The 19,511-nt window shown below is 48.4% G+C and overlaps 1 protein-coding gene across 1 annotated transcript in view; it reads left to right on the top strand.

Moving 5' to 3' along the window:
• The first annotated feature begins 4,347 nt into the window (after positions 1 to 4,347).
• KIF17 (kinesin family member 17) overlaps positions 4,348 to 19,511 on the top strand; it is a 38,452-nt gene continuing 23,288 nt past the window's right edge. Inside the window, exons 1-7 of the mRNA XM_063119569.1 lie at positions 4,348 to 4,585; positions 5,410 to 5,556; positions 9,176 to 9,277; positions 11,870 to 12,059; positions 13,021 to 13,461; positions 16,405 to 16,514; positions 18,897 to 19,044. Of these exons, the coding sequence (XP_062975639.1) occupies positions 4,355 to 4,585; positions 5,410 to 5,556; positions 9,176 to 9,277; positions 11,870 to 12,059; positions 13,021 to 13,461; positions 16,405 to 16,514; positions 18,897 to 19,044 (1,369 nt within the window). The 5' untranslated portion in view covers positions 4,348 to 4,354. The remainder of the gene's footprint in view (positions 4,586 to 5,409; positions 5,557 to 9,175; positions 9,278 to 11,869; positions 12,060 to 13,020; positions 13,462 to 16,404; positions 16,515 to 18,896; positions 19,045 to 19,511) is intronic.

A 19,511-nucleotide genomic window follows, 5' to 3' on the forward strand; every position in this document is an offset into this window, starting at 1 on the left:
TGGTGGTGGTGCGATTATATAAACGTAATAAATAAATAAATAAATAAATAAATATTACATTTTTATATTGCTCTTTTCTGCACTTTTCCCAGCTCTAGAACGTCCTTTTTTTAGCTGTGGTGACCAGAACTGTACACAGTATTCGAAGTGTGGTCGCGCTGTAACAACAGCACCATAGATTTGTATAAAGGCACTGTGATACTGTTATCACCACAACCCCAAGATCTCTTTCTTGGTCGGTCACCGTTCCATCAGGTTATACTTGAAATTGGGATATTATTATTATTATTATTATTATTATTATTATTATTATTATTATTAGCCCTAACTTGCATTAGTTTTCACTTGCTTACATTGAACTGCATCTGCCATTTGGATGTCCACTATCCCAGCTTAGAGAGATCCTTTTGGACCTCCCCACATTCCCTTTTTGTCATCAGCAAACTGCTCACTCCTAATTTGAGATCATTTATGAAAAAATTGAACAAAATTGGTCCCAATACAAATCCCGTACAGGTACAGTCTCTTCCAGAATAGTGATGTAGGAAATTCTTACCTATTGAATCTCCGCTATTTGCAGCCTTGTGGTTGGGGTGGGGCAGGAATGATGGGCAATCCTAGCTAGAATCCATGGCTGCACATTAATGACATTCATGTAATTGCCCGACAGAAAAGGGCAACTAAAATGATCAAGGGGTTGGAGCATCTCTCTTATTATGAGGGAAGGTTACAACAGCTGGGATTGTTTAGCTTGGAAAAAAGGAGGCTAAGGGGAGACATGACAGAGGTGTACAAAATTATGCCTGGTATGGAGAATGTGGATGGGGAGACATTTTTCTCCCTCTCCCATAATAGTAAAACCTGGATCATCCCATGAATGAACGTGGTTTTGGGGCAACTTTTGGAGCTTTCTATATTTGCCCCACCTAGTTATGTGCATCTGGTGAGCTCTCCTCGTTGGGAAGCTGCCGTTATGGCCGGTTTTGCGCAATACGTGTTTTCCCCCGGAACGGGTATCTGAACGTGGTTTTGGGGCAACTTTTGGAGCTTTCTATATTTGTCCCACCTTGTCATGTGCATCTGGTGAGTTTGGTTCACTTACCTCATTGGGAAGCTGCCGTTACGGCCCATTTTGCGCTATACGCGTTTCCCCCCGGAACGGGTATCTGAACGTGGTTTCGGGGCAACTTTTGGAGCTTTCTATATTTGTCCCACCTAGTTATGTGCATCCGGTGAGTTTGGTTGACTTTCCTCATTGGGAAGCTGCTGTTACGGCCCGTTTTGCGCAATACACGTTTTTGCCCGGAACGGGTATCTGAACGTGGTTTCGGGGCAACTTTTGGAGCTTTCTATATTTGCCCCACCGAGTTATGTGCATCTGGTGAGTTTGGTTGACTTCCTCATTGGGAAGCTGCTTTTACGGCCCATTTTGCGCAATACGCGTTTTTGCCCGGAACGGGTATCTGAACGTGGTTTCGGGGCAACTTTTGGGGCTTATTGCATCCCTGCCATTTAGTTATGCATGACTGGTGAGTTTGGTTGATATCGCTCGTTCCCTAGTGGCCGTTCCGGCCATCCCATTCTGTTCCGGACGTCGTTTTGGGAGTTTTGGGGTTAATAGTGATATAATATTGGTATGGTTTTAGTCCTAAAATATTGTTCTCAAGTGTTGCTAACACATGCCACTGTTTTTGGTATGGTTTTTTAATATAATGGGGCTGTTCCGGCCTGTTCCGTTCCGTTCCGGCTTTTACACCGTCCCTCATCTGCATATCTGAGATTGTTAATGTTTCTTCCTGCGATTTTAACTCCAGCCTTGGATTCGTCCAGCCCAGCACGTCGCATGATGTGTTCTGCATACAAGTTGAATAGGTAAGGTGAGAGTATACAACCCTGCTGTACTCCTTTCCCAATATTAAACCAGTCCGTTGTTCCATGGTCTGTTCTTACCGTTGCTACTTGTTTGTTATACAGATTCCTCAGGAGGCAGACAAGATGACTTGGTATCCCCATACCACCAAGAACTTGCCACAGTTTGTTATGATCCACACAGTCAAAGGCTTTAGAATAGTCAATAAAACAGAAATAGATGTTTTTCTGGAACTCCCTGGCTTTCTCCATTATCCAGCGGATATTGGCAATTTGGTCTCTAGTTCCTCTGCCTGGCCAGATACAAAAGACGGCAGCTTTAACTGTGCTGATGAAGAGAGAATTTCACCCTCTTCAATTGACACCTGCTGAAATTCCCTTTTCTACATTACAGTTAAAGATACAGGAGCCCTGCCCTCCTTTTCATAGGGTCACCCTAGATAAATGCTCCTGTGGTTACTATCCTTTTAGCAATGCATGTTACGTTTTTGATAGCTGTAATTTTTAACCATATGTAATTTTTATCATGTATAGTACAGCAAAATGTCAAGTTTGTATGTGTTGCAATGATCTGTGGTTTGAGCAATAAACATATTGGTTATTGATTATAGCAGCAGCAGATTGGTGCTAGGGGTCAGGGCTTGGGCCTGCTGCAGCCTTTCTCCTCCCGAGAGCAAGCGGAGCAATTGCGCGACGCTCCCTGCCCGGGCCTCCCGAACAGCAGCGGGGAACCCGGGCGACGCTCCCTGGTAGCCCTGGGCAACGGGGACGCCGACGCGGCAAGCAGCCGCTGCAAGTTGGGGAAGCAGAAGGAGCGGCAGCGAGGCGGGGGCACCGGAGGGCGGGCAGGCACGCCTCGAGGGGACGGTGAGAGGCGCAGGCACGGGGCGGATCCCCAGGCAGGAGCCCCGCCCTTCGCCTTCTACGCATTCTCCCCCCCTCCCCAGCAGCACCCCACATGGCGCCCTCCCCACGGTTGTAAAGAGTGGGCACAGCCTGCCCGCCCACCCCCTGCCTTGCTGGGCAACAGCCCCCCCCCCCGACTCTGTGCCAGTCGGATTTAATCCAGGTTGCGCCCTCTGAACTGCCCTCCCTCCCTCCACCCCTCCCAAACTCGTTGTGGCCTTTTACATCCGGGTGGTAGGTAAGGGGGTGAGGTGGGGTGAGGAGTTATACCCCATGGCAGGCAGAGCCAGGCTCCCGGCGCCATAAAAAGTGGCTCTTAAACCCACCCACCTGCCCCCAAGAGCACATGCAAGGTGCAGGCGCACTGACAGGGCACTCCACCACCACCACACCTTGTGTCGTTTTTTGCCACCCCTCGTCACCCGACCCGCCTGTGCTCACTCTCCAGCTGCACAGTGCGCCAGGGTCCCTTGGCACCTAAAAATCACACCCACCCATTGCTTTCACTGCCAGGCCACCTTCTCTGACTTTGGAGGAGGACCTGGACTCCCTATGCCAGGTCCACTTGGGCTCCGTGGCTCCTTCAAAAAAAGTTTCCCCATCCTAATTCCCAGGCACAACCCTTAGCGGAGCAGAGGCCTTGTCCCCCCGTGCCAAGCTGACTAGAAACCCCATCCTTTCCCCTGTCCTCATCCCCACTCTCCGTGTTAAACTCCTGTGCCAGGGCCGTGCCAACTAAGTTCCCTGTTCTTCATATGGCTGTGGCCTCTCTGCAGCCATTCGAGCTGCATGGTATCTGTGCTTGAAAGCCCCATTTCTGGATCACCCCCTAGTAAGGGTGGCAGTGGTGCCCTCAATCAAGCTTCGCAGCTGAGAAACATATGAACGGAAAGTCTCCTTTTCACTGCCACTGCACGTGACCCTTTGATGAGGGTATCACGTCCTCTATGCCCATCTTTTCACAAGTGTGTAGAGCTGTGGACCGCTGTCACTTGGGCCTTCCGTGCCTTGGAGAGCCTTTGTGACGTCACAACTGCGTTCCAGGTGTGCCCCCAGATTCTTAGAAGACCTCCCCCCACAACTAGTGTGCAGGACACACCGTCTTGGCCACGTTTGCCACCTAACTGCATAGGAGAAAACCTGCAAGACCGCCTAGCGCTGCCCTGCCAAAGCAAGACCAAGGGAGACCCATCTGCTCCTCTGCCTGACTTCCCCTGCCCTGCTCCTGCACCACACTGCCTCAGGCCCTCTCACATCCTTGCCATTGCTGGGGTCCCACTGCTTCCTGGAAACCTCATCACTTGATGCAGCGCATGTTGTCTTCTTAGGTCACATCCCTTGCAAATTAGGAAGTATCCGTTTTGTACTTCTCACACTGCCAGACCAAACACAGTCTGTTCCCTAAGCCGGTGGTCTTAAGAGCACAGCAGCGGTCCCCAGTTTGCCCTTTTTCTGCCACCTTATTCTGGACACGCAACGGAAGTGAGCAGAAGCCCTCCCTCCTGTGCTGGAAAAAACCCGCCTTAGTCCCCCCCCCCCCCATCCCACGTCTCTGAGCCCAAGTTCATGGGTCTTGGCCATGGCCTCCGAAGCTGTGAAAGTGATTGTGCGTTGCCGCCCCCTGAACGAACGCGAAAAGCAGCTCAGCTGCAAGGTGGTGGTCAACATGGACAGCGCCCGTGGCCAGTGCTTCATCCAGAACCCTACTGCCGCAGAGGACCCACCAAAGCAGTTCACCTTTGATGGGGCATATTATATGAACCAGAACACAGAGCAGATCTATAATGAAATCGCCTACCCGCTCATAGAGGTGAGTGCAGCCAACTCCAGACATTGGTGATCATCTGCAAATCAGTATTATAAATGTCATAGAGTAATAATTTGAAAAATACATCTGTCAAGCTATTTCACTTGTCCCAGGCAGGTGACTAACTACAAGACTGATACAAACTATAAAAGTATTGAAATTCAGGGGGTGGGGGGAAGTCTGATACAAACTCAATGCAAAAACAGTAAGGGCTCTGAAGCATAAATCTATAGTAATGGTCATCAACTTTTCCAAACCAAAGGCACACATTTCACACTGACTTGCAATAGGGCACCCACTTTTACTTCTTCATTTAACAATGCAAACCTATGCATGACTACTCAGAAGTAAGTCTTTATCTTGATCTGAATGGGATGCCTCTTTACTGCCCCATCCCAGTTAGGGATGATATAAACTAGAGACAGAACTGATCTTGAACTCTGGAAGCAATTTATGGTGTGTAGGCTATTCCCCTGGCCAGTCAGATGTGGGAGCATTGGACTTTGGCTGTTTGATGGAGTGTTCTTAAACTGTGCCTCCACCTAGGCTCAGCCTGTATATTTTTTTTAATGAACGTACAGACTGCCATAAGCTTCCTGCGGCCTCTTTCCAAAGGAAACCAAACCCAGGTAAGTGCTGCACCCCCGAAACGTCTCACTACTTGAAGAATTATGGCACTCACAACACTTGTTTGTCCCAATGAAATGTTTGAGTGAATCTTAATAGAAGTAACTGAGGATTCTGACAATTTGTTTGTTTTGAGATAAGGAAAGACCCTGAACTGATGGCTCTTATTATTCTGAATGTTTGCTGTGTGCTTTTTCCAGGGCGTTACGGAAGGCTATAATGGCACCATCTTTGCCTATGGGCAGACAGGGAGTGGAAAGTCCTTTACCATGCAAGGGATTCTGGATCCATCTTCCCAGAAGGGCATCATTCCCAGAGCCTTTGAACACTTATTTGAGAGTGTGCAGGTACACAAGGACCATCTGGCTAAGGGTCTATTTACACAAACAGTTATTCTGGATTAGCATTCCACAAATCCCATTCCTGCTCTGTGTGTCTGGTTTAAACACTGGTCTGGTTGAGACGTCATGACTAAAACCATAGTTTGGCTGTTGGGGATGTTTTATGTGGGCTTATGCACTCCCCTGTGAAGCACAGCAAGCAGAAGCAGCCCCAGTCCTGAGACAAGGTGAAAGGAAGCACTTTGGGCGCTAGTAAGGGTGGCAGAGAAGAACCAGTTTCCTCAATCAGGGCATAATCCACCAAGAAGTTCTTCTGCACAGGAGTACAGAGTACAAAGCAAAACCATGCTCTTATACAGTGGCTATTCTTTTGCAAGAAAACATCCTCATTGATTGTGTCCCGTGTTAGTTCATGGGAGGGGGCATTGGACATGAGAGTCATTCCTTGAGGAGAAAGCTATCAATGGCTACCAGACCTGATGGCCGTTGTCATGGGCTGGGCCCATGGTCCCTTTAAGAAAACATCTTTGCGTTATCCCGGAGAGAAGGAGATGGGTTTCTCTGTGTCCAGAAGGGAGTAGCAAGCTAAATGCCAAGGTCACGCTTTCGCAAGAAGTGCCTGGCATCTGATAATGCCTCCCCGGGCTGGTACCGGGGGAGAGTAACAAGTTGCAGCTGTGCAATGTCTAGGAGCATTCCCCCCTCCCTTCGGGTAAGGTGTGGGTTACTAGGGGGTTTCAATTGGTCTGGGTGGGTCTGGTGACCAAGGGGGTCCCAGAAAGAGATAAAAGCTTGGGCACCCAAGGGTCCGGTCTCTTTCCTGTGTGTGTGCGTGGTGAGCAAGAGCATCCAGGCCGGGCTGGATGGATGGCGGAAGCCCCACGTGGCCGTGGAAGCTCCACGAGTGGCGTGGAGCCAAGTGGAAGTGAGTAACAGAGGTTGAGTTGCAGTGTTAAGTGTTTGTCTTGTTTTAGAATAGGTTTGGGTACAAGTGGGCAAGGGACATTGCCAGAGTTACGGCTGGTGAGTGGTTAGTGGGGAGTGAGTGTGAATCCAATTGGTTTGAGTGTGCAAAAAGGGGGAGGGGGAGGTTTCCCCCCCCCCAAACCTCTTACGTGTTTACCTTAATGTGTGGACCCTTAAGGAAGTGTGTTTGTGTGAAGAATAAAAGTGTTTGGTCCCTATCTCCTGTGTAGTGTCGTTCCTTGAGAACCTAAACTCCCAAACGGGTTAAAACGCGGCAGTGAAGGGGCGTGTGTCTGGGCTGGCTGAGCCAGACCCCCCTTTCCCAGCTGGGGAATTGTTGAGTCAAGCCTGGCGGTTCCATCACAGCCATATGGGCATCGCTTCGGCTATGGGGCGGTATATAAATGTAATAAATAATAATAATATGCTACCTCCAGTATCAGATGCCTATGTACATCAGTTACTGGGGAACAATGGGGGAGGATGCTATTGCACTCATATCCTGTTTGGGAGTTTTCCTTGGGCGGCTGGTTGGCCACTGTGTGAACAGAATGCTGGACTAGGTGGGCCCTTGTTCTGAACCGGCAGGGCTCTTCTTATCACAAGTGTATCCCAGCCTGCATTCAAGGAGATCAGTTCGAGAGATCTTGTGAGTGGTCCTATGACGTAGATTAGCCTGAGAGATAGTGACTGATCCAATGTCATACAGATAGTTTCATGGATGAATAGGGATTCCATACCTATACGTTTCCGAGCCCAATTCAAGGTGCTGGTTTTAACCTATAAAGCTCTACATGGCTTGGGACCACAATACCTGATGGAACGCCTCTCCTGACATGAACCTACCCGTACACTGCGCTCAACATCTAAGGTCCTCCTCCGAGTGCCTACTCTGAGGGAAGCTCGGAGGATGGCAACAAGGGAGAGGGCCTTTTCGGTGGTGGCCCCCCAACTGAGGAATGATCTCCCCGATGAGGCTCTCCTGGCACCAACACTGTTATCTTTTAGGCGCCAGGTCAAGACTTTTCTCTTCTCCCAGGCATTTAACACCATTTAACAATGCTAAGTTTGTTTTTTAACGGACCCCCAGAACCGTTGTTTTTAAATGGATACTGTTGTTTTTATATTGTTGTTTTTATGTTTTTAATTTTTGTATACTTTTAATGTTTACTGTTTTAACTTTTGTAAACCTCCCAGAGAGCTTCGGCTATGGGGCGGGATATAAATGTAACAAATAAATAAATAAATACCAGGTCACTCTCCCACTGCTCTTTTCTGGCTCTCCATCTGAAACTGGGTTTTCTACCACAGGATCAAAATACATTGGACTGGCCTTGCATGAGGATTTGATCCATGAAAGGATCATGTACTTAACAAAAAATCGGACAGTAGGGCTGCCTTCCTCAGTCTAATGCCCTTCAGATGTTTTGGACTCCAACTCCCATTAGTCCCAGCTAGCATGGCCATGGTCAGGAATGCTGGGAGTTGTAGACCAAAACATCTGGAGGGCACAAGGCTGGGGAAGGCTGATGTAAGCCATCCTGATGTGCTTAAAGGAGAAGGGGGTATAAATTGTAATTAAAAAAACCCTTCTCCCTGATTGGCTAGCTAGCTGGGTGAGGAGGTTTTTTTTTATCCTTGCCATTCTGTATGGAAGGGTGTTCAATCATTTATTTATTTAAAACATTTTATATCCCGCCCTATATCATTAAGATCTCAGGGCGACATACAGATAAAAACATACAGTATAAAACAATAAATATGCACAGTTAAAAACAAATTAAACCATGATCCAAGTTAAAACAATATATAATTTAAAAGCAGTTAAAACAATGTGCTAGTGAGTTTAACCATCAAAGGCTTTGTTAAAAAGCCATGTTTTTACTTGGCGTCGAAATGCAATCAATGTTGGCACCAATTGGGCCTCCAAGGGGAAGGCATTCCACAGTCTGGGTGCCACCACAGAGAAAGCCCTCTCCCTTGTCCCATCATAATGTATATGTTGCATTGGTGGGATGTGGAGAAGGGCTCCTCCAACAGATCTAAGGTCTCGGGCAGGCATATATGAGGAGAGGCGCTCTCTCAAGTATCGAGGTCCCAAGCCATTTAGGGCTTTAAACGTCATTACCAGCACCTTGAATTCCAACCGGAAGCGTATAGGCAGCCAGTGCAGTTCCTTTAAGACCGGTGTTATGTGGTCTCTGTAAGATGTACCCACCAGCAGTCTAGCTGCTGCATTTTGCACTAGCTGCAACTTCCGCGTCGTCTTCAAGGGCAGCCCCACGTAGAGTGCATTGCAGTAGTCTAATCGGGAAATTACCAGTGCATGCACTACTGTGGCTAGGTTGTCCCTGTCCAGGAAAGGCCGTAGCTGGTGGATCAGCTGAAGCTGACCCCAAGTACTCTGTGCCACAGTGTCCACCTGGGCGTCCAGTGACAATGATGGGTCTAGGAGTACTCCCAAGCTATGTACCTGCTCATGTGGGGCCCCTTCTGCAATCTGAAGTGATACAGACAGACCAGGCACAGATTATCACAGCAATGAGAAATTAGCTCCAAGTGTCCATCTAATATGGAACCTACAGTCTGTATAGACAATCCTGGCAAGATGTCAGTCATCCTGGAGACCTAAGAAGCTTGTTTTGTTTTTGTTTTACAGTGTGCAGAAAACTCCAAGTTCTTGGTGAGAGCTTCCTACTTAGAGATCTATAATGAAGACATCAGAGACCTCCTTGGTCCGAACGCCAAACAAAAACTGGAGGTGAGGGCACCAGACTAGCAGGGCAGGACCTTAGTTTGAAGTAAGTCAAAAAACCAAAATTCCAGAAACTGTAACTCTGACAGCTCAAAGTGAGCAAAATGAACTATGACAGGAATCACATTAGACCAAGGAAACATGGTTGGCGACCTGAAGCCAAAGATTGGGCCGGTTAACTCAGGGCGTGAAGTTCAGCCCTCTCTACCCCTGGTCACCATCAGCCCACAGCCCTTCCTCTCCCCCCCTACTTGTTTCTTTGCCCCCCTTCCTTTAGAATACATTTTGTCCAGCATCAGAATAAGTGGCAGCAGCATGTGAGGCTAACTAGGGTTGCCAGATCCTCAAAGGTTAGGTTCCTGTGACTTAGGTGGAGGGGCAGAATGGGAGATAAGGGGGTGCCTTATAGGTCACATGGAGCCTGGTGGGAGCAGGGCTGGGTCCTGATGGACGTGGTTGGGCCAGAGCAAATAACCAAATCTCTCATCAAGCCAAGCAGAAAATATCACACTCGCCCTCCCTGTTCTGTTCCCTCGCCCTGAGATTTTAGTCTTTCTCCTGGACACTGGGAGAAGGAGGAGGTTAAACCCCTGAAACTTCAGTTCCAACCTTGAGACCTGAGATCTTATATATTACCTCTGCTCTGTCTTAATTTCAAGTTGTGCAGTGGTAGAGGCGAAGGAGGAATGAGACTACGAGAAGAGGCATGGAAGTTGGGAAGTGATTTTTGTGCTTGCTTTGGCAGCACATGTACTAAAATTGGAAGGTTCCAGAGAAGATTCTCATGGCATGGAACTTGGGACCAGGGTCTGCGGAGCCACGAAGATGTGGGGGGAAATCTCTCATCGTGACCACTGGAAGTCTTTGCAAGTGGTTGCTAGGGACCAAGCAACTGTTTGGTCTTGGGGTTGCAATAAATGGTCCACTTTCCTTCTCCCCAAAGCCCATTCATCACAGGGTTCTATGGTGTCCAAGAATGGAGGCCATCCTATCCCACACAACAACATAGACATGAACAGATGAGCTTGCCTGAATCAGATCATTGGTCCTCTTAGCCCTGTAAGAAAGAAAGGAAAGGAACCTCTCGTGCAAGGAACCCCTCTGATTAGATTGTAAGCCTATGCGGCAGGGTCTTGCTATTTACTGTTTTACTCTGTACAGCACCATGTACATTGATGGTGCTATATAAATAAATAATAATAATAATAATAATAATGATTCCTAGAGGGACGCCTGCTTTCACTGATGTTTTCTTGGCAGACTTTGTAGCGGGGTGGTTTGCCATTGCCTTCCCCAGTCGCGGCTACCTTTCCCCCCAGCTAGCTGGGTACTCATTTTACCGACCTCGGAAGGATGGAAGGCTGAGTCCACCTGAGCCGGCTGCCTGAGAACCAGCTTCCGCTGGGATCCAACTCAGGCCGTGGGGAGAGTTTCAGCTGCAGTAACTGCCACTTACTCTGCATCACACGAGGCTTTTTAGCCCTGTAAGGACTACTCTAAATGGCAGGGACTCTCCCAGGTCTCAGACAGGAGCCTTTCCCAGTCCTGTTGCTTGAGATTATTTCAATAGACGCTTGGCTTGGGCCTGGAACCTTCCGCATGCAATGCATGTGTCCCACTATGTCCCCTCCCCATACATTTTAGGACCACCCTCTCCTAGCTCTTTTATACTACCGGGAAAGGCACAATCTACAATTGCTCTTCCAGTGACAATTTCAAGAGGAAACCGGCACAGATTTCTCATTCGAAACCACCATCATTGCCACAAATGTATAAAATGGTGCAGTTACTTTGGGGAAACGTGCAAGGGTGCAAATGTGCAGAACAGACATGGACCATCTTGATGACAGCTGATGGGGGGAGATTGAGGGAAATCTCTGGCACTTCTGGGCTTGTCCTTTTATTTATTATTTATTTAACCAACAGGTTAAAAACACAAATACAAAATACAGAATAAAAAGCACAACCAGGATAAAACCACGCAGCAAAATTGATATAAGATTAAAATACAGAGTTAGAACAGTAAAATTTAAATTTAAGTTAAAATTAACTGTTAAAATACTGAGAGAATAAAAAGGTCTTCAGCTGGCGACAAAAAGAGTACAGTGTAGGCGCCAGGCGGACCTCTCTGGGGAGCTCATTCCATAATTAAATGAGCTGTTTAATGCTGTTAAATGCCTGGGAGAAGAGAAAAGTCTTGACTTGGCGCCAAAAAGATAACAATATTGGCGCCAGGCGAGCCTCATTGGGGAGACCATTCCATAATTGGGGGGCCACCATTGAAAAGGCCCTCTCACTTGTTGCCATCCTCCGAGCTTCCCTTGGAGTAGGCACCCGGAGGAGGACCTTAGATGTTGAGCACAGTGAGCAGGTAGGTTCATGTCGGGAGAGGCGTTCCGTCAGGTATGGTGGTCCCAAGCTGTGTAAGGCTTTATAGGTTAAAACCAGCACCTTGAATTGGGCTTGGATTGCTCAGGGGCAGGACACAGTGAACTTTCTTTTTTTTAGAGCAGCCCTGGAAATTCTGGTTATTTCCTAGATCAGGTGTTTCTCTGCAGCTTTCCCTGTAACTCTTGCCATAATGGCCCCTCGTTGCAGCTGAAGGAGCACCCGGAGAAAGGGGTCTACGTGAAGGGCCTGTCGCTGCACACGGTGCACAGCATCACCCAGTGCGAGCGCATCATGGAGACGGGCTGGAGAAACCGTGCTGTGGGCTATACCCTGATGAACAAGGACTCCTCACGCTCCCACTCCATCTTCACCATCAACATGGAGATCTATGTCGTAGGTAAAACCTGAGCGTAGCTGGATTTGGGGAGGGGGGAGGCTACATGGGACAGGTCAGAGGCTGGAGCAGGAAGCAAACGTCTGTGAGTTTTGGATAAACCTCTGGGAAGAGAAGCAAGATCTGAAAGGCTAATTATTGCCGTTTGTTAGCATTCACAGGAGGCATGATTCTCAAAGTGTGGGATAGCGGTTGGAGTAGGTGGGGAGGAGCAGGCCTTTCTGTCAGTGGAACCCATCAGTCAAATTCTGACTTTTGGCTTTGTTGCTGAATCAAATGTGCGAGGGAAGGGAGCCTTTTCAAAGTCAACTGATTTGATCATTTAAATTATTTGTCTTCGACTGGTGATTTGTGATGCATCTGGGATGCTTTTTGATCTTGGTGGATCTTGGATTTGGTCTTCCCACAACCATCTTTTGGAGAGAAAGAGAGACAGAAAGAACTTCTCCCTGCTGGGAGATATGTAAGACTATTCACTGGTGTGTTCTAAATCAGCCTTCCTCAGCCTGGTGTCCTCCAGATGTGTTGGGTCCCATCATCCCCATCCAGCATGGCCAATGACTATGCTGGTTTTGGATAATGAGGGTTGTAGTCAGGGCTGGCCCTACCATTAAGCAGAGTGAGGTGGTCGCCTCAGGCGGCAGATGCTGGGAGGTGCTGGAGGAGAGGGCTGAGTGCCAAGCGCCCTGCCTTGTGTCCCGTAAGCTAACCTGCCTTCAGGAGAAGTGGCGGATGCTGTTCCATTGTCAGTGTTGAAGAAGCAGTTCAGTTGTTTTTTTGTATATGGAGTGGGAGAGGTCGCCATCTTGTCCTTTGCCCAAGGCAACACAACATCTTGGTCCAACCCTGGTTGTAGTTCAGTACATTGGGAGGGCATCTGCTTGGGGAAGGCTGCTCTGGATGGTTTGGGAGCTTCTTCCTGTTTCAAGAACTCAGCTCAGCCTAGACTCTTTCTACCTGGCAGATGAGAGAGGACAAGACCACCTGAGGGCTGCAAAGCTCAACCTGGTGGACCTGGCTGGGAGCGAGAGGCAATCCAAAACCGGAGCGGTTGGAGAGCGCCTCAAAGAGGCCACCAAAATCAACCTGTCTCTCTCAGCCCTGGGCAACGTAATCTCAGCCCTGGCAGATGGGAGATGCCGACACATCCCCTACAGAGACTCCAAACTGACCCGGGTGCTGCAGGACTCACTCGGAGGCAACACCAAGACGCTCATGGTGGCGTGCCTGTCTCCCGCGGACAACAATTACGATGAGACCCTCAGCACCTTGCGCTATGCCCACCGAGCCAAGAACATCCGGAACAAGCCCCGCATCAACGAGGATCCGAAGGATGCTCTGCTGAGGGAGTACCAGGAGGAGATCAAGAAGCTGAGGGCCGTCTTAGCTCAGCAGATGAACGTCAGTAACTTGCAAGGTAGGGTCCTTTTGGGCAGCTGGTTTCCTGCTGGCTGAGGTGCAAGTGCCAATGTCCTCTGCCCCGTTTGCTGGGCAAGGGCTCTTGTCTTTCAATGAGAATTTCTATTTGTCTCATGTAGGGGATATTCACTACCGCAAGGTATAGTGATGGCCGCCAATTTAGATGGGTATAAAAGGGGGTTAGACAAATTCCTGGAGGAGAAGGCTATTATTATTATTATTATTATTATTATTATTATTATTATTAATTGCATTTTTATACCGCCCAATAGCCGAAGCTCCCTGGGCGGTTCACAAAAACTAAAACAATTCAAAGTATAAAACAAACAGTATAAAAACATGATATAAATGGATTAAAACATACCATACATGATTAAAACATCCTGAAAACATCCTGAAATTTCACTGGATAGGCCTGCCGGAATAGAACAGTCTTTATTGCTTTTTTAAATTCTAAAAGACTGTCAAGTTGACGAATCTCCTCCGGCAGGCCATTCCACAGTCTGGGAGCAGCGGAATTAAAAGTCCTCTGGGTAACAGTTGTTAATCTAGTTTTTGCTAGCTGAAGTGGATTCTTCCCAGAGGACCCGAGTGTGCGGGGCGGATTGTACGGGAGAAGGCGATCCCGCAGGTAGCCTGGACCCAAACCATGTAGGGCTTTAAAGGTAATAACCAACACTTTGTACTTTGCCCGGAAACTAATCAGCAGCCAGTGAAGAGATTTAAAAACTGGTGTGATGTGGTCACCCCTAGGTGTACCAGTGACCAGCCTAGCTGCACTATTTTGGACGAATTGAAGTTTCCGGACTAGGCACAGAGGTAGCCCCATGTAGAGTGCATTACAGAAGTCGAGCCTTGAAGTTACCAGTGCGTGCACTGCCGTCTTTAGGTCTTCCAACTCTAGGAAGGGACGCAGCTGGCGTATCAGCCGAAGCTGATAGTAGGCACTCCTGGCCATCGCATCTATCTGGGCTGTCATTTGGAGCGACGGATCCAGAAGCACCCGCAAGCTGCAAACACAGTCTTTCAGGGGGAGTGTAACCCCATCCAGAACCGGTTGACACACCTCCAAACCCAGGTTGTGGCCTTTGACAGCGAGCACCTCCGTCTTCTCTGGATTCAGCTTCAGTTTGTTTTTCCTCATCCAGCCCATCAGCGGCTACTAGCCCTGGTGGCTATATGTTACCTCCAATAGCAGAGGCAGTATGCCTATAGACACCCATTCCTGAGGAACATGGGCATGAGGTTGCTATTGTATTCATGTTATGCTTGTGGGTTTCTCGTGGGAAGCAGGATGGCTGCTGTGTGAACTCACTGCTGGACTAGATGGACCTTTGGTCTGATCCATCACAGTTGTTCTTATGTTGCCCCTTTCCCAACCAGCAGACTGGCAGCTATCAGAACCAGTCCAAAAGTGTTAGAGCAGTGGTTCTCAACCTTCGTAATGTTGCGACCCTTTAATACAGTTCCTCATGTTGTGGTGACCCCCAACCATAAAATTATTTTCGTTGCTACTTCATAACTGTAATTTTGCTACTGTTATGAATCGTAATGTAAATATCTGATATGCAGGATGTATTTTCATTGTTACAAATTGAACATAATTAAAGCATAGTGATTAATCACAAAAACAATATGTAATTATATATTGTGAAATATTTATTTCTAATTACAAATAAATGAAATATGTGTTTTCCGATGGTCTTAGGCGACCCCTGTGAAAGGGTCGTTCGACCCCCAAAGGGGTCGCGACGCACAGGTTGAGAACCGCTGTGTTAGAGTATGTTTGCAGTCGTTCCACTCAGTCACAAATCTTCCCGTTCTCCTTGGTTCTTATTGTTTTGTTCCTGTTTTGATCCATGATGTCTGTGTGATGGTCTCTGTAATGTATTTTCTGTACGTATGCACTTTCCTTCTTTGGGGAAGGTGGGCTGTTTCTCAAGAGCGCTGTTAAGAAAACACACACACACACACACACACACACACACACACACACACAGAACAAAATGTGCTATAGCCAGGACAAGGACAATTCCAGGATGTTAAACCAGTTCAAGGCAATCTATGCACTGATCGTACAGACCTACAGGTCTGTACCACCTCAGAATATAAATGGGAAACAGACATGATAGAAGGCTCTTGTGAAAAAGGTAGGCCATGGAAAGCTCTCAGATGAAAGGCTTTAGCCTAGAACCACTCCCTATGTGATGGACGGAGGAGGACATCTTCCTTTTCTACAAGGTTCATTGCCCTACAGAGAGTAGCTGCCTTCCTTTTCATTCTTTTTAAAAAAAAGTTAGTGGAGATGTGAAGAGGAACAAAAGCTGCATAAAATGACAGCGTATTGCTGCACAAGGGAGAGGGTAGCCTTGTGTTTGCCACTTTAAAAACTCAATATTTTTTTTAATATACTGCGGTTGTTTTTCTGAAGTATTCAAAAATAAAATACAAATTATTTTTTTCACCCAATAGTATGAATAGGAATTGCATTGCTGGTCTCTGGTGATATCATGGTCACTAGCCAATATGTGCCCTGACGCTGCCACGACCCCATTCCCACCTTGTGTTCTTAAATGGGATGGCGTTCGCTCGTGTTGGAGGGTGCTGTGGGGAGTGACATCTCTCCAGAATCTCGGTATTGCATTCTTAGTGCTGGGAGTTTCCGAGTAATTTCCCCACTGTTGGGGGGTATGAAAGCCTGCTGAATCATCAGTGCACCTCTTTCTCATGGTTAAATAATGAAAGAAATAGGCCATGCCTTGGAGAGTCTCTCAGCTTAGTTTTGGCCAATGTGGACTGTATCACTGCATTTGGAAACGAGATCCTTTGGGTCGTAAGTTACCAGGGCATTTTTTTACTACCAGGCCCAGTTTCCAAGCCATCTAAGGACTGCTGTCTTCTAAGTTATGCCCTTTCTTTCCTTCCTTAGTGGAGTTGTCTCACCTGTTACATTCTGAGGCTGCTCAGCTTGAGATAAAGCCAAATCCCTACCCTGAATCTCTGGCAGACATTGAGAAAGAAAAGCAGCTGATCCGAGAAGTAAGTTGGCCCTGTCCTCCGGTACGAAGCGGGGCAGAGTGTGTTTGTGTGTGTACAGTCTTCCTCACATAGGCCATTTAATGGTTACTAAAACAATCTAGTTGAGTAGCTGAACCATCAGGCTCTCATCCAATGCCTGTTCTGATTTTATTTCTTTTTTAAATAAGACCAGCATCCAGGCCGGCATCAAGGGTAGGTGTGATTGGGCACCTGCTGAGGGACCACATCCCAACAGGGGCCCACTGGCAAAAGCCCCTTGGAGTTGTTCCTCTTCTTCTACTGAAACCTTATTCACCTCCCTCTCGCTGTGGCTCAGACAATGGAGGTGGTATGAAGGAGCATGTGACAATGGCGGTGAGAAGGCGGACTCACTGAGGGAGGGGGCTGTGGCGTTACACCCCACAAGTCAATTCCAAATGTATGTCTGCAGTTTGTAAGTCTGTGGTTTGTAGAATGTTGGCCTGAGTGGGCGGAGTTAGAATGTCTTGGGAGGGGGGAGGAGTGATATATAAGGGAAGGACTGAGGGGATGGAGAGTTCTTGTTCTTTTCAGGAAAGCTTTTCAGGGAGACTTATTAGGTACTCTTAGGCCCTTGCTAGACCTGCCGGCTTATGCCGGCAGGGAGTCGGGGCCGAGGCGCGCTGACGTTGGCGCACCTCCCCCAGGCTACCAGACGGTGGACGCGTAGCGACGTTGCGTCCCTGCCGGCGTCCGCCATTTTTTTTTTTTTTTTTAAAGGGGCCGGGTGCGGACCAGGTAAGTGGTTTTTTTTTTTGTTTTTTTTATGGGGGGGGGCGAAGGATCACAGGGTGGGTGGCAGGGTGGGTGGCACGGGGGGAGGCCGGGTGCGATCGCGCCGCCCGAGCCCGGGAAATGCCTGGCATGGGGCGGCATTGCCCGGGCGGCGCGCGGCGCGATCACACCCGGCCTCCCCCCGTGCCACCCACCCTGCCACCCACCCTGTGATCCTTCAGGGCCCCCCCCCGCCGATGTGCCCGGTCCGCGCTGTGCCCGGTCCGCGGCTTTTTGTGGCTCCTCGCGAGTAAGCGAGGAGCCGCGAAAAGCTGCGGAACTCTCCACACTTCCCCAGCCCCGGCCTGAGGCCGGAGCTGGGGAAAAGGCGCGCCATAAGCGACTTCGCTTATGGCGCGTAAGACCAGGCCTCAGCGCGGCCTGTCTGCGGATTCCCCTGTGCGTCATCTGGACGCACAGCAGGGAAGCCGGGACAGAATGCGCGCTAAGGCCTCGTCTAGGAAGGCCCTTAGAGTCTGGCTCCTATGTGTTCAGGCAATTCCCTGGAACCTGCATGAAGAGGTTTTGGGAGGGGGTTTGTGTGTGTGCTTATTGTACCAATAGGTAGAACTAAGTGAGACACACAGGAAGTTAGATGGAAGAGGAAGTCAGGGACACAGACTTTGATTGAAGGAATACTCGCCCAATCAGGAGGTGACACAGCAGTCAGTGACTCAGCACTCTCGGGAGTCAGTCAGGGCTGGAGAGAAGTTAGTTAGTAGAAGCTATGTTTGTTTGAGGGAATAAAAGTTTTATTTTTATATAATACTGCATTCCTCATTTGCAACAAACCTATCTTTGAAACAAGGGATGCTGTGGAGTATGGACCACTGATCCCCTGCTTACTGCTTCTCCTTTTTGCCACCAAACCACCCCCCCCATTTGCTCTCTGGTTCAGAGTGAGTGAATGGGTAGCAACATCAGCAACAAGGAGAAGGTGGGCACCCTGTGGTGGTGGTAGGACCACTAGGGGGCACTTGCCCAGTGGCCTCCTAATAACCTGGAGTTGGAACTGCTGGAAAGCTTATGCTACAATAAATTGGTTAGTCTTTAAAGTGCCACTGGATTATTCTCTGTGTCGTGGCAGGGGCCTATTCAGGAGTCCTTGCCCAAGGGCCCTCAGAAACCTGGAGCCAGAACTGTCAAAATCACTCAGGAAACACCCAGGAATGTAGAATAATTTTTGAGGCTAAAAGAGAAAAGTGACAGTGTCAAATGGACCTCTCTGCCCTGTCTCTGTTTCAAAGACAGGGCAGTACTACTGAAAATGCCCTGTCTCCAGTGCACTTTATTGCCAGATCTTGGCCCTCTGGTTTTGGTTGTGAACCTGAGCTTGGAAAGAAATTCCTCTGAAACCTATGGCAATTCCTTCCTGCCAAATAAGTTGTGTGTCCGTTCGTTCCATACCCCATTCTGCTTAATTAGCAAATATAAGAGTAGTCCCCTACAAAACCTAAGCATTTTGGTACTCTTGAATACATAGGAGTAAAATCTCTGCCTCTCACAAAAAATGAACCGAGTCTCCTAGAGCAGGCAGATGTGGTGTGGGGCTGGCAAGTTTGCCTCAGCTGATTATCTTGACCTTCTCAGGAGTACGAGGAGCGGCTGGCCCGGCTGAAGGCTGACTATGAAGCTGAACAAGAATCTCGCGTCCGGCTTGAAGAGGACATCAGTGCATTAAGGAATGCTTACGACCTGAAGTTCCACACTTTGGAAGAGAACCTCACGAAAGAACCAGGTATGGGCGGAGCAGATCTGTAAAGAACCTTCGGGGTCTCAGAGGCAAGATTGTATTGTTACACTCCTGCACCCCAGTCCTACGAGGGTGAACGTGCAGCGGCTTCTGCAACTACTCAGGCTTCAGTTTCCTGGAAGGAGAGCACTGGAGACTTGTGGCGTTTCTTTTATTACAAAGGTTTTTTGACACTCTGCTCAGGATGGCGGTCTACAACTCTAAGCAACCCCTGCTTCACCCTAGGAACTTCTTTTGAAAGACAAAAGCTGCTCTCCTTTTGTCTTAGATCCACCCTTCCCCCAGATTCGGTTCCTCTTAACACCCCCCACCCACCCCAAGCTCTGTAAAACAAAGCTTCCCAATTCAAGGTTGGGTAACTTGCCAAAAAGATTGCATTGGAGAAAATCCTCGGTCTCTTTCTACTCAGCAGCACTGAATGGTAAGAGACCCCTGGAGGTAATATAGACTGA

The sequence above is a fragment of the Elgaria multicarinata genome, chromosome 3 (assembly GCF_023053635.1).
Source record: "Elgaria multicarinata webbii isolate HBS135686 ecotype San Diego chromosome 3, rElgMul1.1.pri, whole genome shotgun sequence".
NCBI classification, from domain to species: Eukaryota; Metazoa; Chordata; class Lepidosauria; order Squamata; family Anguidae; genus Elgaria; species Elgaria multicarinata.